General features: G+C 46.3%; 1 protein-coding gene across 2 annotated transcripts in view; it reads left to right on the top strand.

The window, feature by feature from the left end:
- The window catches only part of IMPDH2 (inosine monophosphate dehydrogenase 2), a 33,441-nt gene that overhangs the window by 10,120 nt on the left and 8,320 nt on the right, over positions 1 to 15,001 (top strand). For both annotated transcript variants that reach the window (XM_069736357.1, XM_069736356.1), the window contains 4 exons: positions 6,313 to 6,456; positions 7,947 to 8,091; positions 8,162 to 8,305; positions 9,492 to 9,575. In XM_069736357.1, the coding sequence (XP_069592458.1) occupies positions 6,313 to 6,456; positions 7,947 to 8,091; positions 8,162 to 8,305; positions 9,492 to 9,575 (517 nt within the window). The remainder of the gene's footprint in view (positions 1 to 6,312; positions 6,457 to 7,946; positions 8,092 to 8,161; positions 8,306 to 9,491; positions 9,576 to 15,001) is intronic.

The raw sequence follows: 15,001 nt of genomic DNA, 5'->3' as shown, positions 1-15,001 counted from the left end.
CATTGAATTACATTTAGTGGCAAAGGCGTCTTCACAGGAAGTACTACATGAGATCAATCTCACAAGTAGCCATATAAAATCTGTAGAGAATAGATGCAGTGGTGAGGCGGCCTTATATGGAGAAGGCTTGTGATGTCACAGTGAGGCGGCCTTATATGGAGAAGGCTTGTGATGTTACAGTGAGGCGGCCTTATATGGAGAAGGCTTGTGATGTCACAGTGAGGCGGCCATATATGGAGAGGGCTTGTGATGTTCCAGTGAGGCGGCCTTATATGGAGAAGGCTTGTGATGTCACAGTGAGGCGGCCATATATGGAGAGGGCTTGTGATGTTACAGTGAGGCGGCCTTATATGGAGAAGGCTTGTGATGTCACAGTGAGGCGGCCATATATGGAGAGGGCTTGTGATGTCACAGTGAGGCGGCCATATATGGAGAAGGCTAGTGATGTCCCATTGAGGCGGCCTTATATGGAGAAGGCTAGTGATGTCACAGTGAGGCGGCCTTATATAGAGAAGGCTAGTGATGTCACATTGAGGCGGCCTTATATGGAGAAGGCTAGTGATGTCACATTGAGGCGGCCTTATATGGAGAAGGCTAGTGATGTCACAGTGAGGCGGCCTTGTATGGAGAAGGCTAGTGATGTCACAGTGAGGCGGCCTTATATAGAGAAGGCTAGTGATGTCACATTGAGGCGGCCTTGTATGGAGAAGGCTAGTGATGTCACAGTGAGGCGGCCATATATGGAGAAGGCTAGTGATGTCACAGTGAGGCGGCCTTATATAGAGAAGGCTAGTGATGCCACATTGAGGCGGCCTTATATGGAGAAGGCTAGTGATGTCACATTGAGGCGGCCTTATATGGAGAAGGCTAGTGATGTCACAGTGAGGCGGCCTTGTATGGAGAAGGCTAGTGATGTCACAGTGAGGCGGCCTTATATAGAGAAGGCTAGTGATGTCACATTGAGGCGGCCTTATATGGAGAAGGCTTGTGATGTCACAGTGAGGCGGCCTTATATGGAGAGGGCTTGTGAGGAAGTGATGTCCCTTCACCTTCTCGCTGTTACATCATTAGGCTCACCATATAAATCTGTCTCCTCACTGTGACCACACCAGTCCTCCCCAGATATTCATCCTACCTCGCTGTGATATCACTAGTCCTTCCCAAATATTCCCTCCTTCCTTCCTTTAGCAGAACTAGCCTTCACCATATAAATCCGCCTGGTCAGTGCAGGTAGGGAATATCTGGGGAGGACTAGTGATGTCACAGTGAGACAGGCTGGTGTGCTGTCACTCTTCTTTTAGCCCTAATGTATCCCCTTGATGTCGGGTAGGGGGGTGGTGGGCTGGGCAGGATTATTGATGAGTCTTCAAGAAGTAAACAAGTGGTTAATACAGAAAAATATCTAAAGAAACCATTGACCATAGACTATCGCTTGTTTTATGCATGAACTTCTCATTGTGGGATTGAGCGTTTCGCTTTTGTACTGGATGAAACTGTTACTTTGTGTGAACGTGCCGCCTGCTGCGCCAAACTGTTATGCGGGAGGACGGGGACAAATGTTGCTGTGCTGCCGCCTCCCGGCCTCTGAATGAATTCACTTTATTTATCTTCTCTATTTAGCTGCTCCATCGATTCCTCCAGACCTAAAGTCTCACAGCCCCAAATGCCCCTCTAGTGTGACAGGCTCCTATAGTAAGTCACAGGTGTGTCTGGCCTGAGCCCGGGGCAGCGTCCTGCTCGACTGCTTGGTAGTTGTACATGCACTTGCGGTTTTGTGGCTTTGGGGGACTAGATGAATGTTTTGAGGGTGGATTTGTTTGGAGAAAGCAGGGTTCCTAATATTTTATAGGTAACTATTCTTCTCCATAATACCTAATTATGAAGGGGGGTGTACCCCAATTTACTTAAATATCTGTTTGTGTTGCTTTCTTCTCAATTCTTTATGATGGGGGTTCTCAATCAAAAAAGGGGTGATCACTCCCAAGCTGCTTGTCCCCTTTTTCTGTTCTGTCGATATGCCCCAAAGTTATAGGGAACCTGTCATGTCCTTTTTTTTTTTTTTGCATGTAAACTGTCCCCAGTGCGTTGTTAGTGATACAATGTGCATCACTAACACGATCGGGGAGCTGCGCGTGCGCTGTGATGAGCAGCCCCCCGTATGTGCGCTGTGATGAGCAGCCCCCCGTATGTGCGCTGTGATGAGCAGCTCCCCGTATGTGCGCACTGAACCACTTCGTGCAGCTGGAGCCACTTGTCACGGTGCATGTGCGGCTCCTTGATCGACACTGCGCAAGCGTGGAATTTTTCACAGCGGATTTGGATGAGAAAACCACCGGGAATGTCATTCATATTGTGTGGACAGTGACAACCGACACTGAATTAAGGCTACGTTCACATTTGCATTCTGCCGGGCTGCGTCGGGCGGCGACACATGCGCCCCTATATTTAACATGGGGGCGCATGGACATGCGTTTTGCGATGCACGCGTCTTTTTTGCCGCAAGTGTTAGGACGCAGCAAGATGCATTTTTTTTTTTTTTTGCGTCCAAAAACCGGCAAAAAAAGGATGCATGCGTCGCAAAACTATGCGTTCTTGTTTGCGTTGTGCGTTGCGTCGCCGACGCAGCAGCGCACAACGCAAATGTGAACGTAGCCTAAATGAAGCGCACCCCATGACTAAATGAGCAGGTACAATCGCAGGGCTGTGCACTGTAAGCCAAACATCCGACTCTTTAATTTCCCTGATTTGCAGCTCTGACTCCACAGCACTGGTCACTACTGAGCATGTGCATAAAGTGCAGCACAGATTCATTTCCACTAAAAGCCAAGAACCTTAGACCAGGAACAGAACAGACATTTATAGGGCATTTTATAACTTTCCCAAATTCTTATGAAAGCCTTTACAGCACATCCTGCATTAACATTGTATCCAATTTATTATATATTTTAGGAGTCTGAATCAGTCTCTTTTATACCGACTCCACCAAAATGGCCACCAACTCCTCCACAGCCCTGAGTCTAACCATATTAAGTGCACACGATTAGACACCATTTTTAATTAAAAACAAAAATGATGCACATTGTATCATAACACCGCACTGGAGACAGTTTACATGCTACAAAGGACATGACCGATTCTGTTTAACTTGTTTGATTAAGATGACTTGTTTCTAGGATACAATGCCTGTCACCAGTAACAAGTCTGTTTCACATTGCTCAAGTATTTAGCTTAGAGCGTATTGAAACCATTTGTAAAAGCAGATGAGTAACTCAAACATATAAAAGCATTATACAGCAGAGCTGAACTCACAATTCTAGAAACCCAAATATTAAAAATAGTCTGAAATAATGTAATATAGAAGCACTAAGAGCTAAACTGCGCTGCTATCATGTAGATCATCCTGCAAAGTGCCGTATGTACACAGTGACTGCACCAGCAGAATAGTGAGTGCAGCTCTGCAGTATAATACAGGATGTAACTCAGGATCAGTAATGTAATGTATGTATACATTGACTGCACCAGCAGAATAGTGAGTGCAGCTCTGGAGTATGATACAGGATGTAACTCAGGATCAGTAATGTATGTACACAGTGACTGCACCAGCAGAATAGAGAGTGCAGCTGTTGAGTAGAATACAGGATGTAACTCCGGATCAGTAATGTATTGTATGTACACAGTGACTGCACCAGCAGAATAGTGAGTGCAGCTCTGGAGTATGATACAGGAGGTAACTCAGGATCAGTAGTGTAATGTATGTACACAGTGACTGCACCAGCAGAATAGTGAGTGCAGCTCTGCAGTATAATACAGGATGTAACTCAGGATCAGTAATGTAATGTATGTACACAGTGACTGCACCAGCAGAATAGTGAGTGCAGCTCTGCAGTATAATACAGGATGTAACTCAGGATCAGTAATGTAATGTATGTACACAGTGACTGCACCAGCAGAATAGAGAGTGTGCAGCTCTTGAGTAGAATACAGGATGTAACTCCGGATCAGTAATGTAATGTATGTACACAGTGACTGCACCAGCAGAATAGTGAGTGCAGCTCTGGGGTATAATACAGGATGTAACTCAGGATCAGTAAATTGATGTGGCTCAACTTTACAATTTAAAACTGGATACAAAGGTATCCATACACGTTCATTGGGGCAGCGAGGCTTGGCAGTGCTCAGTCCTTTCTTTAATTCCTACCCTTCTCTGCGTTGTTTATATTCCTCCCTTCATTGATGAAATCAGGAGGAAGACGACGAGTAAGAAGGAATCCATTCTACTTATCACACCTCTGAACCCTGCTTTTTGGGGAAGTTGTTTGCACCTTACTAGTTTCCTGGCATTAGGACTCGGGACTTCTTCCATGTGACGTGTAATATCCCCACGGCAGCTGTTAGTGAGGGGGAATATTGCCGTGATGTCAGTAAGACCTCGTGGTATTTATTTTACATCACCTGAATAACAGGACATGGATCTCTGCCTTGTTTGCATTTGCAGGAGCACGAAAATCCCAGAGAATCGTCATCTACCTCTGCACCTGGGTTACTAATCTTGCATGTTTTCATGTCTCCTCATTCTAACACCATGATGGCCACCAGTTTTGTCCTTGATCGTGGCACCAAAAAGTATTGTATGCAAAAATGCCTAATCTCCTCCAACAATTCCCTGAATTAAAAATGCCAGGAGTTGTATTCCCATCTCGTACCGCTAGAATATAGCAGCACTTTGATTGGTGGGGGGATCGACATGTGGGACACGACTGCTCCCGAGAATGAGGCCACCTTCACACATCAGTCCACGTACAGTCTACTGTCCACTGCACGGGAGGTACGGACTGATGAGTCCTCATGGGCATACGTGAGGCTGTGGAGTTCAGGGCTGGAGACTCGTGGGCAGTACGTCAGTTGCGGTGCCCACTCGGTCCAACCCTGGTCACGGGTCAATAGCCCTATAAGCCCGCTTCACTTCCCGGTGCCTCATGGTGTAAGGTCTGTGGTGCTGAATTAGTGCTATGGTCTCTTCAATAGTTTTATTTTCTTTCTACTCCCCTCTTACTGCCGTGCATATTTTAGAGCGAGTCACACACTTTTTTTGTGACTTATTGGGAGCAGATCTGCTTTAAAAAAAAAAAAACACACTGAGACTCGGCATATTCATTCCTATTGCAAAACCACTTTACTGGTCGTGTCCTGTCCTTTTTTTTTTTTTTTTTTTTTCGTCTCCTGTACTTTTTTGCCGTCTCCTTTCCCGCTTCAGATTTTGAAAACTGTCTTGGGGAGTAAAAAAAGAATACATGTCACTTCTTTACAGTGGATTCCATCAGGAGCCACTTCATCACTAGGAACTGGGCACCATTCAATCAAAAGACTGCAAAAATCTCACCGGGAAACAAGATTCCTGCCAAACAGGAGCGTTTCCACTTCGTCAGCCAGCACTTAGACCGCTGCCATGGTCCGGGACCCACTTTGGTATTCTGGAGCATCTGGACCAGAGCGCCTCTTGCGATTTCTCGGCCCCTATGAGGTCTCTGCTCGCCCAGCTAAGTGGCTGCCGGACTGGGGTAGAGGAAATTGTTTTATCATATTTGACTCCCATCAACCATAGTGGTGGCAGGTGCTAGCGATATGCCATCTCTATGAGATGAGAATACTCCTTTAAAGGGAGTCTGTCAGACTAAGCTGTCGGTATAAGCTAAGCCCACAGCCTTGTGGCGGATAAAGTCCTCTTAAAAATCCCACCTTTATACCAGGGTCTGCAGATCAGGCAGCTATACAAAAATGTAACCATATATGCAAATCAATATGCCGATGCACCCTGGGTGTGGCCATGAGACTACGTGCACCGTCCCACCCACTAGTGTAGCATGTTCCCAGCTCCCCTACTGGTGATTGCTGGCGTGGACTTGCCTGGAGCCAGTGCTGTTAGTGACCTACAGAACTAGTGGGGGAACGGTGCCCGCAGCCTCTTGTCCTCACCAAAGAGGCGCCGAGCAGCCTAGTTAGCCTGTCTGTGATATTTATGGAGGGGACTTGTCCTATAAGGCGATGTGCTGAGTTTTTACTGCTCATTTGGGTTGAGACTCCCTTTTAAGAACAGGGATGCTCTGTGGTTGGGGGTGCTGTGGCTTGGTATAGGCACCATTACTCCATTGACCATTTCTTATTTTGAAGCCACAGGTAAAACCCCTCGGCCTCAGAGTATTCCCCCCCCCCCACCCCAATGGCAGTCAGACTACCGCTTGGATAAGTCACTGCTGTAATTGTAAAGAATCCTTTCCTATTCTCCTGCTCATCCATTTTGTGTTGTTCCTGCAGTTCTGGCGTGTGGGAGACCTCAGGCCACAGCCGTGTACAAAGTGTCTGAATATGCCAGAAGATTCGGGGTGCCTGTCATTGCAGACGGTGGGATTCAGACGGTCGGGCACATTGCAAAGGCTCTGGCCCTTGGGGCGTCGACAGGTAAATGGTCGTCTACATGGCACTTTATTGGGATCAGTAAGTCTTTGTACAAAATACCTGCTGGCAAACATTACCCCCTTATGAATATGTGCATTGAAGCGCTGTCCAGGATTGGAAAAACGTAGCTGCTTTCTTTCAGAAACTGCACCCCCTCCCCCCCCCAACCGAGGCCTGTGTATGGGACGGCAGCTTCATTCCATTCACCTGGATAGGAGCTGCCGTTTAGTCCAGAAAGCAGCCAAGTTTCTATAATATTTGATAACTCCTTAAACTCTCTTACAATTGAAACTGATTTGTTTTTCTACTGTCGGCCTTAATTTCTGGGCAAATCTTATCGGGTACAGCCTGTAGGACAGGCCACTTATCGGGTACAGCCTGTAGGACCGGTCACTTATCGGGTACAGCCTGTAGGACAGGCCACTTATCGGGTACAGCCTGTAGGACCGGTCACTTATTGGGTACAGCCTGTAGGACAGGCCACTTATCGGGTACAGCCTGTAGGACAGGTCCCTTATCCGGGTACAGCCTGTAGGACAGGTCACTTATCGGGTACAGCCTGTAGGACAGGTCACTTATCCGGGTACAGCCTGTAGGACAGGTCACTTATCCGGGTACAGCCTGTAGGACAGGTCACTTATCGGGTACAGCCTGTAGGACAGGCCACTTATCGGGTACAGCCTGTAGGACAGGCCACTTATCCGGGTACAGCCTGTAGGACAGGTCACTTATCCGGGTACAGCCTGTAGGACAGGCCACTTATCGGGTACAGCCTGTAGGACAGGCCACTTATCGAGTACAGCCTGTAGGACAGGCCACTTATCGGGTACAGCCTGTAGGACCGGTCACATATTGGGTACAGCCTGTAGGACAGGTCCCTTATCCGGGTACAGCCTGTAGGACAGGCCACTTATCGGGTACAGCCTGTAGGACAGGCCACTTATCGGGTACAGCCTGTAGGACAGGCCACTTATCGGGTACAGCCTGTAGGACCGGTCACATATTGGGTACAGCCTGTAGGACAGGTCCCTTATCGGGTACAGCCTGTAGGACAGGTCCCTTATCTGGGTACAGCCTGTAGGACAGGCCACTTATCGGGTACAGCCTGTAGGACCGGTCACATATTGGGTACAGCCTGTAGGACAGGTCCCTTATCGGGTACAGCCTGTAGGACAGGCCACTTATCGGGTACAGCCTGTAGGACAGGTCCCTTATTGGGTACAGCCTGTAGGACAGGCCACTTATCAGCCAAGAAACTTTGCTCCCATCTTATTTCCGGCCAAGAAAGGTAAAGACCTGACAACCACTTGTAATCCAGACTTGTGCTCTCAGCAGTTGTCGCTATTCTTGGCACACGATACTTGTCAGCTGACATCGGCAGTGGGTGGTGACGGGCACAGGATTACGCTCCGTCCATAATGGGCATGTTGGGAGTTGATGATGTTGGTGCATTTCCAGGACGATAATCTGCTTATGTTTCTATCCATTTGCAGTGATGATGGGGTCACTCTTGGCCGCAACTACAGAAGCACCGGGTGAATATTTCTTCTCGGACGGTATACGGCTAAAGAAATACCGCGGTATGGGCTCTCTGGACGCCATGGATAAGAACGTGAGCAGCCAGAAGAGATATTTCAGGTGACTTTTGTGTCCAATCTTTGTGACTGCATTATAGGGTCCTGGATCTCACAGATGCTTTTTATTTCAGTGAGGCGGATAAGATTAAGGTGGCCCAAGGTGTATCTGGCGCTGTACAGGACAAAGGATCCATTCACAAGTTTATCCCATATTTGATTGCTGGAATCCAGCACTCCTGCCAGGATATAGGAGCCAAGAGCTTAACGCTTGTCAGGTCAGTGATCGGCTGCGTATGACGTCCTGGACTTACGATACATCCGAGGGTACGAGCACACGACATCTCTGTAAGTGGGCAAACCTGCACAGATTGTAAAGGGGGAGACTTTAGGAAATGCTGGTGTTTTGTTTTTTTTGTTAGCTTTTGTTTCATGGGCACTTTTTGACCACCAGTGGTATTTTTGAGTGTTTTTATGCGTCTTTTTATTGGGAACATCGGTCAGCCATGAAGAAATGGCTAGTAATTTAAGCATAAATTATGGCAAACCACTCGAGATGTTCAGCGTCTCATGTGCCCTACCAATGACCAGTATTATAAAGGAAAGAGCATCTTCATAGCTGAAAACTTGGCATCTTTGGAAACCTGAAATCCTAAGATGCTGAAAAGACTGGAACATATGTACAGCAAGTGGTTGTTACATAGAAAGGAATATGTTTTGCTCCAAGACCCACCTGAAAAATGTCGTGCACGTACGCTTATAGGAAACCTGACGGAACTGCACCCACTAATCTGCTCCTCTGCAGACCTGCATGGGCATCTGAGACTAGCATCTTCTGTAAGTGGTTAATGAGGGGCGGGAATCTGCCATAGCGCTAAATATTAAGGGTATGTGGACACTGGAACCATCGGTCACTGAATTTCTGCCGTTTCAAAAACTGCTTGATTTTTACAAGCATTTGTAATTTGCATGACTTAGGCTTAATATGCTGCAGGATTTAAAGTCATCGTAACTCTGAATATCAGCTGCAACCTTTGTCCACAGCACGTGGCTCAAATTTTGGGAATATAACTTTTTTTTTTTCGTGTCTGAGTAAAATCTATTTCATGTAATCTCCATGTGCAAATGATGTAACAGCCTGGAGAACACAGGGACGCATTGTGTCGAGCGCAGTGATGAGTGAGCGTGCTTGGATAAGGTGTTATCTGAGCATGCTTGTGTTTTAACCAAGTATTTTTGCCGTGCTAGGAAAAAATGCTCGAGTCCCCGTGGCTGTTTGTTAGGCAATCCCTGCCTGTGTTGTGGCTGTCGAACATGCAGTGGTGGCAACTCAAGAGTATTTTCGGCATGCTCAAAAAAAAAAAAAAAAAAATGCTTATTAGGATAAGAGCATGCTCAGATAACACCTTTATCCTCATCACTAGTAGGGTGTCATGTAAATTGACCACTTCTGCTTTGCTTTAGGGCGATGATGTATTCTGGTGAGTTGAAGTTTGAGAAGAGAACCATGTCTGCACAGGTGGAGGGAGGCGTCCATGGTCTTCACTCGTAAGTCATAATGCTGTGTGCTGGGTTGGAGCTCCTTTTCTGTACACTTTTGCAACTTTCCTTAACACAGTAAACGCTCTTGTACATGGTCATTCTGGTCTGGTGCACTTGCTAATCAAAAGACGCCGCAGATTGTGGCCGGTATGAGGCCGTTCCCAGGGCTCTCAGCCAGTGGCCACAGACCATGGTCCTGCGAGGCACTTCACTCCTATCCTTCTACGTATAGGTCAGCAATAGAGAAGCTCTGGCCGATCAGATGATATTAACCCCTTCATGACCTTGGGATTTTCCGTTTTTCTGTGTTCGTTTTTCGTTCCCCTCCTTCCCAGAGCCATAACTTTTTTATTTTTCCGTCAATATGGCCATGTGAGGGCTTTTTTTTTTTTTTGCGAAACGAGTTGTACTTTTGAACGACCTCATTGGTTTTACCATGTTGTGTACTAGAAAACGGGGGGAAAAATTCCAAGTGCGGTGAAATTACAAAAAAAGTGCACTCCCACACTTGTTTTTTGTTTGGTTTTTTTACTAGATTCACTAAATGCTAAAACTGACTTGCCATTATGATTCTCCAGGTCATTACGAGTTCATAGACACCAAACATGTATAGGTTCTCTTTTATCTAAGTGGTGAAAAAAAAATTCCAAACTTTGCTTAAAAAAAAAAAGCCATTTTCCGATATCCGTAGCGTCTCCATTTTTCGTGATCTGGGGTTGGTGAGGGCTTATTTTTTGCTTTCCAAACTGTTTTTATTGATACCACTTTTATGCAGATATGTTCTTTTGATCGACCGTTATTACATTTTAATGCAATGTAGTGGCAATCAAAAAAATGTAATTCTGGCGTTTCAAATTTTTTTCCCGCTACGCCGTTTAGTGATCAGGTTAATCCTTTTTTATTTTTTTTTTATTGATCGGGCGATTCTGAACGAGGCGATACTAATGTGCAGTTTTGATTTTTTTTTTTTTTATTTTTTTTTTTTTGAATGGGGTGAAAGGGGGGTGATTTAAATTTTCATATTTTTTTTTTTTTTCACATTTTAACTTTTTTTTTTTTTTTTTTTACTTTTGGCACAACTGGATTGGCCCTGCTACATAGCAGCGAGATCAGATCGCTCCTATGTAGCTGAATTCCTGCATTGCTATGAGCGCCGACCACAGGGTGGTGCTCATAGCAATCCGGCATCAGCAACCACAGAGGTCTCAAGGACCTCCTATGGTTACTATGCAGACGCATCGCTGACCTCCGATCATGTGACAGGGGTCGGCGATGCGCTCATTTCCGGCCCAATGGCCGGAAGCGCCGGTGAAATGTCGCTGTCAGCGGCATTTAACTAGTTAATAGCGGCAGGTGAATCACGATTTCACCTGCCGCTATTGCAGGCACATGTCAAAACAGCTGACATGTCCCGGCTTTGATGCGGGCTCACCGTTGGAGCCCACATCATAGCGGGGGTTCTGACCTCAGACGTACTATCCCGTCCGAGGTCAGAAAGGGGTTAATCATTCTAGCGTTTGGATACGAAGCTAAATTATACAGCTCCATTAACCCCTTTCTGCCATTAGACGTACTATTGCGTCCATGTGGGGTGGGCTTTACTTCCCAAGGACGCAATAGTACGTCATATGCGATCGGCAGCGCTCACGGGGGGAGCGCCGCCGATCGCGGCCGGGTGTCAGCTGTTTATCGCAGCTGACATCCGGCACTATGTGCCAGGAGCGGTCACGGACCGCCCCCGGCACATTAACCCCCGGCACACCGCGATCAAAGATGATCGTGATGTGCCGGCGGTACAGGGAAGCACCGCGCAGGGAGGGGGCTCCCTGCGGGCTTCCCTGAGCCCCCCGCAGCAACGCGATGTGATCGCGTTGCTGCGAGGGTCTCACCTCCCTCCCTGCTCCCTCCAGCCCCGGATCCAAGATGGCCGCGGATCCGGGTCCTGCAGGGAGGGAGGTGGCTTCACAGAGCCTGCTCAGAGCAGGCACTGTGAAGCAGCCTGCACTCCTATCAGATCAGTGATCTGACAGAGTGCTGTGCAAACTGTCAGATCACTGATCTGTGATGTCCCCCCCTGGGACAAAGTAAAAAAGTAAAAAAAAAAAATTTCAAATGTGTAAAAAAAAATAAAAAAAAATATTCCAAAATAATGAAAAAAAAAATAAAAATATTATTCCCATAAATACATTTCTTTATCTAAATAATAAAAAAAAAACAATAAAAGTACACATATTTAGTATCGCCGCGTCCGTAACGGCCCGACCTATAAAACTGGCCCACTAGTTAACCCCTTAATCCCATATGACGTACTATCCCGTCCAGGTGACCTGGGACTTAATTCCCATGGACGGGATAGTACGTCATATGCGATCGGCCGCGCTCACGGGGGGAGCGCGGCCGATCGCGGCCGGGTGTCAGCTGCCTATCGCAGCTGACATCCGGCACTATGTGCCAGGAGCGGTCACGGACCGCTCCCGGCACATTAACCCCCGGCACACCGCGATCAAAGATGATCGCGGTGTGCCGGCGGTGCAGGGAAGCATCACGCAGGGAGGGGGCTCCCTGCGGGCTTCCCTGAGACGATCGGTACACGGTGATGTGCTCACCGTGTACCGAGCGTCTTCTCCCTGCAGTCCCCGGATCCAAAATGGCCGCCGGGCTGCATCCGGGTCCTGCAGGGAGCACTTCCGGGTCAGGATCAGGCTGCAGCTGCAGCTCTAATCCTGCCCGGCTGTATGTCAGATCACCGATCTGATAGAGTGCTGTGCACACTGTCAGATCGGTGATCTGTGATGTCCCCCCCTAGGACAAAGTGAAAAAGTAAAAAAAAAAATTTCCACACTTGTAAAAAAAAAAAATAAAAAAAAAATTCCTAAATAAAGCAGAAAAAAAAAAATACTATTCCCATAAATACATTTCTTTACATAAAAAAAAAACAAAAAAACAATAAAAGTACACATATTTAGTATCGCCGCGTCCGTAACGACCCGACCTATAAAACTGGCCCACTAGTTAACCCCTTCAGTGAACACCGTAAGAAAAAAAAAAAAAAACGAGCCAAAAAACAACGCTTTATTATCATAACGCTGAACAAAGAGTGGAATAACACGCGATCAAAAAGACGGATATAAATAACCATGTTACCTCTGAAAACGTCATCTTGTCCCGCAAAAAACGAGCCGCCATATAGCATCATAACCAAAAAAATAAAAAAGTTATAGTCCTCTGAATAAAGCGATGCCAAAATAATTATTTTTTCTATAAAATAGCTTTTATCGTATAAAAGCGCCAAAACATAAAAAAAATGATATAAATGAGGTGTCGCTGTAATCGTACTGACCCGAATAATAAAACTGCTTCATCAATTTTACCAAACGCGGAACGGTATAAACGCCTCCCCCAAAAGAAATTCATGAATAGCTGGTTTTTGGTCATTCTGCCTCACAAAAAAATCGGAATAAAAAGCGATCAAAAACTGTCACGTGTCCGAAAATGTAACCGATAAAAACGTCAACTCGTCCCGCAAAAAACAAGACCTCACATGACTCTGTGGACCAAAATATGGAAAAATTATAGGTCTCAAAATGTGGAGACGCAAAAACTTTTTTGCTATAAAAAGCGTCTTTTAGTGTGTGACGGCTGCCAATCATAAAAATCCGCTAAAAAACTCGCTATAAAAGTAAATCAAACCCCCCTTCATCACCCCCTTAGTTAGGCTAGGTTCACATTGCGTTAATGGGTTAACGCTAACGGACAGCGTTGCACGGCGAAAATGTCACAATTAACGCCGTGCAACGGGTCCGTTAGCACAACCATTGACGGCAATGTGATTTTCAGGTGTAGCGCATCGCTAGAGCGTGCCATTTTCGGCTCGCGCTAGCAAGGTGCCATTCTTTTGTGGCGCGCCTCAGACGCTGCTTGCAGCGTCCGCGGCGCGCCCGAGGTCCGATCCCCGATCTTCCAGAGCGGGGACGTTAACGCGACCACTAAACACGACACCTAAAAAGACATTGTGTTAGCGCAATCCGCTAGTGCTAAACGGATTTCCCTAACGCAATGTGAACCTAGCCTTAGGGAAAAATAATAAAATTAAAAAAAATGTATTTATTTCCATTTTCCGGTTAGGGTTAGGGTTAGGGCTAGGGTTGGGGCTAGGGTTAGGGTTTGGATTACATTTACGGTTGGGATTAGGGTTGGGATTAGAATTAGGTGTGTGGTTAGGGTTACAGTTGGGATTAGGGTTAGTGGTGCGTTTGGATTAGGGTTTCATTTATAATTGGGGGGTTTCCACTGTTTAGACACATCAGGGGCTCTCCAAACGCGACATGGCATCCGATCTCAATTCCAGCCAATTCTGCATTGAAAAAGTAAAACAGTGCTCCTTCACTTCCGAGCTCTCCCGTGCGCCCAAACAGGGGTTTACCCCAACATATGGGGTATCAGCGTACTCGAGACAAATTGGACAACAACTTTTTGGGTCCAAGTTCTCTTGTTATCCTTGGGAAAATAAAAATTTGGGGGGCTAAAAATCATTTTTGTGGGAAAAAAAAGGATTTTTATTTTCACGGCTCTGCGTTGTAAACTGTAGTGAAACACTTGGGGGTTCAAAGTTTTCACAACACATCTAGATAAGTTCCATGGGAGGTCTAGTTTCCAATATGGGGTCACTTGTGGGTGGTTTCTACTGTTTGGGTACATCAGGGGCTCTGCAAATGCAACGTGACGCCTGCAGACCAATCCATCTAAGTCTGCATTCCAAATGGCGCTCCTTCCCTTCCGAGCTCTGCCATGAGCCCAAACAGTGGTTCCCCCCCACATATGGGGTATCAGCGTACTCAGGACAAATTGAACAACAACTTTTGGGGTCCAATTTATTCTGTTACCCTTGTAAAAATACAAAGCTGGGGGCTAAAAAATCATTTTTGTGAAAAAAAAAAGAATTTTTATTTTCACGGGTCTGCGTTATAAACTGTAGTGAAACACTTAGGGGTTCAAAGTTCTCACAACACATCTAGATAAGTTCCATGGGAGGTCTAGTTTCTAATATGGGGTCACTTGTGGGGGGTTTGTACTGTTTGGGTACATCAGGGGCTCTGCAAATGCAACGTGACTCCTGCAGACCAATCCATCTAAGTCTGCATTCCAAATGGCGCTCCTTCCCTTCCGAGCTCTGCCATGCGCCCAAACAGTGGTTCCCCCCCACATATGGGGTATCAGCGTACTCAGGACAAATTGGACAACAACTTTTGGGGTCCAATTTATTATGTTACCCTTGTGAAAATACAAAACTGGGGGCTAAAAAATTTTTGCGAAAAAAAAATAAATTTATTTTAACGGCTCTGCGTTATAAACTGTAGTGAAACACTTGGGGGTTCAAAGCTCTCAAAACACATCTAGATAAGTTCCTTAGAGGGTCTAGTTTCCAAAATGGT

This window comes from Ranitomeya imitator, chromosome 8 (assembly GCF_032444005.1).
Source record: "Ranitomeya imitator isolate aRanImi1 chromosome 8, aRanImi1.pri, whole genome shotgun sequence".
In the NCBI taxonomy this organism is placed as follows: Eukaryota; Metazoa; Chordata; class Amphibia; order Anura; family Dendrobatidae; genus Ranitomeya; species Ranitomeya imitator.
This window is presented reverse-complemented; position numbering and strand designations above follow the sequence as displayed.